Source organism: Lactuca virosa, chromosome 1, assembly GCF_052849685.1.
Source record: "Lactuca virosa cultivar CGN04683 chromosome 1, Lactuca_virosa_CGN04683_v6, whole genome shotgun sequence".
NCBI classification, from domain to species: Eukaryota; Viridiplantae; Streptophyta; class Magnoliopsida; order Asterales; family Asteraceae; genus Lactuca; species Lactuca virosa.
This window is the reverse complement of record NC_136426.1, coordinates 395,072-397,266: the sequence shown is the minus strand read 5'-3', so window position 1 is coordinate 397,266 and position 2,195 is coordinate 395,072. Positions and strand designations below refer to the sequence as shown.

Below are 2,195 nucleotides of genomic sequence, written 5' to 3'. Positions count from 1 at the left end.
TCTCATAAAATATGTGCTTAATAGCTTACCTACTTACTATTTTTCATTGTTCAAATCCCCGAATGGGATCATTGACGCACTTGAAAAATTAAGAAGGAGGTTTTTGTGGTGTGGAAAGGACTCTAACTCCAAGATACATTGGGTATCATGGTCAAAAGTGGTAGCATCTAAAAAAGATGGAGGGCTAGGCATGGGTACTTTAAAAGCCCAAAACCTATCATTGCTTACAAAATGGTGGTGGAGACTCAAAGAAAAATATGGTGGTCTATGGAGAGAATGTATAAGAGTATTCACAATCTCAAAAGGAAACTAACTACCATCATTGCAAAAGCCTCAATTTCAGGAGTTTGGAGAAATATTGCTAAGCCAATCAAATCTCTCACGGAATCGGATGTCAGTTACCATGATCTCTTCACTTTAACCCCAGGTTCGAACATAAGTATCCTATTATGGAAAGATCGATGGTGTGGTTCCTTAACCTTACAAGAACGATTCCCAAGGTTATATGAACTGGAGGTAGCGAAATTATGTTTGGTCTCTGACAGGATTGACAGTTCAGGCTTTCACTGGAGATGGAAAACAAAGGATTTAAAGGAGAAAGCATTGGAGGATTTTCATAGTCTATGCTCTATGATTCATGGAACTAACACACAAACGATTCTTAATGGATTTCGATTCAATCTTAGCCCTGATGGCAACTACACAGTCAGTATCCTATGCCAAAGGATTGATTCCAGTCATACCCCTCTCGATGGAACAGTGATAAATTGGTCAAATGTTGTTCCATTGAAAATATGATGCTTCATTTGGAGAGCAGTTTTGGACAGGCTTCCTGTGGCATCAAACTTAGCCAATAGAGGTGTTAGTTTACAATCGACTCTATGTCCCCTGTGCAATAACGAACAAGAAACAGGTGATCATCTATTAATTAGATACAGTGTGGCAACGGAGGTTGGAGCTTGGAATGGTGCGGCATACCTGTCACTCCATTTGACAACGTGGTCGAATTTAGTAACTTTGCAGGTACGTGGGGGAATTGCCCAAGGAAGAGGAAGAAGATCATCGCGGTGTTTTATGGGCTATTGTGGTTCATCTGTATGGCTAAGAACAACAAGTTGTTTAAAGGGTTGACAACGAATCCTGCTAGGATTATTGATGAGGTGGTGTCCATGACTTTTGCTTGGTTCAAGTATAGAACTTCGATGGTGAATTACAGATGGATTGATTGGAGTATCTCACCCTTTTGTTAATCTTCATTTCTATTTTATATTTTGCTGCACTCTTATTGTATGCTGTATTCTGCCATCGATTTAGTTACTTGTTAATCGTGTGGCATTTTATATTTATTTATATTTTCCGTTTCCATATATATATATATATATATATATATATATATATATATATTATAAAAGGTATAAATATTCGTAATTTCACAAAAAGTAATTGTGCTCAACTGGTAAGCAGTTGTTTGCTCACTCAATTGCAATCCTCAAACACGTGCATCAATTTTCTCATTCAACTTATAGACTTTTTAATTTAGGGTATTGCTAATAAGACACCCCTTAGACACCCTATTATCACTTTTATAAAAGTCAACCTATAATCAACTATTTATAATCAGTTTTTTCGGAAAACAATGCAATTTCAACCAATAAAAATATTTTATAAAAAATCAACCTATAATCAATTATTTATAATCAGCTTTTTGGGAGCTACCTTTGTTCTGCCACTTATTTTTATCTTGTCTTTTGTGACTACTTTAATAACTGCAATATATTTTTAATAGTTGATGCCTTTTTTTAATAGCTGCAATATATATATATATATATATATATATATATATATATATATATATATATATATTAGGGGTGTGCGCGGTACGGTTTGATGCGGTTTAGAGTCAAAACCGCAAACCGCACCGCATATGCGGTTTGAATATTTTAAAAACCGCAAACCGCACCACAAATGTTCAAAACCGCGTTATGCGGTGCGGTTTGATGCGGGCGGTTTATGCGGTTTGGTTGCGGTTTGTGCGGTTTGATGAGTTGTTCAACATTAAATCTATCAAAAAACCAAAAAACTGACCCGGTTAAAAAAATTGATTGCTTTTATTTTATAAAAACAAATACAATTTTCAAGTTAAATCGTTTTTAATAAATTGTGATTCATGCTACTATAGTTTTGTAGGTGTCACT

The 2,195-nt window shown here is 35.3% G+C and overlaps 1 protein-coding gene across 1 annotated transcript; it reads left to right on the top strand.

The window, feature by feature from the left end:
* The first annotated feature begins 231 nt into the window (after positions 1-231).
* LOC145169176 (uncharacterized) lies at positions 232-1,250 on the top strand. The gene is made up of 3 exons (XM_079087753.1): positions 232-709; positions 818-913; positions 1,024-1,250. The coding sequence occupies exons 1-3, from the start codon at positions 232-234 to the stop codon at positions 1,248-1,250; spliced, it is 801 nt and encodes a 266-aa protein (XP_078943879.1).
* Positions 1,251-2,195: the final 945 nt, after the last annotated feature.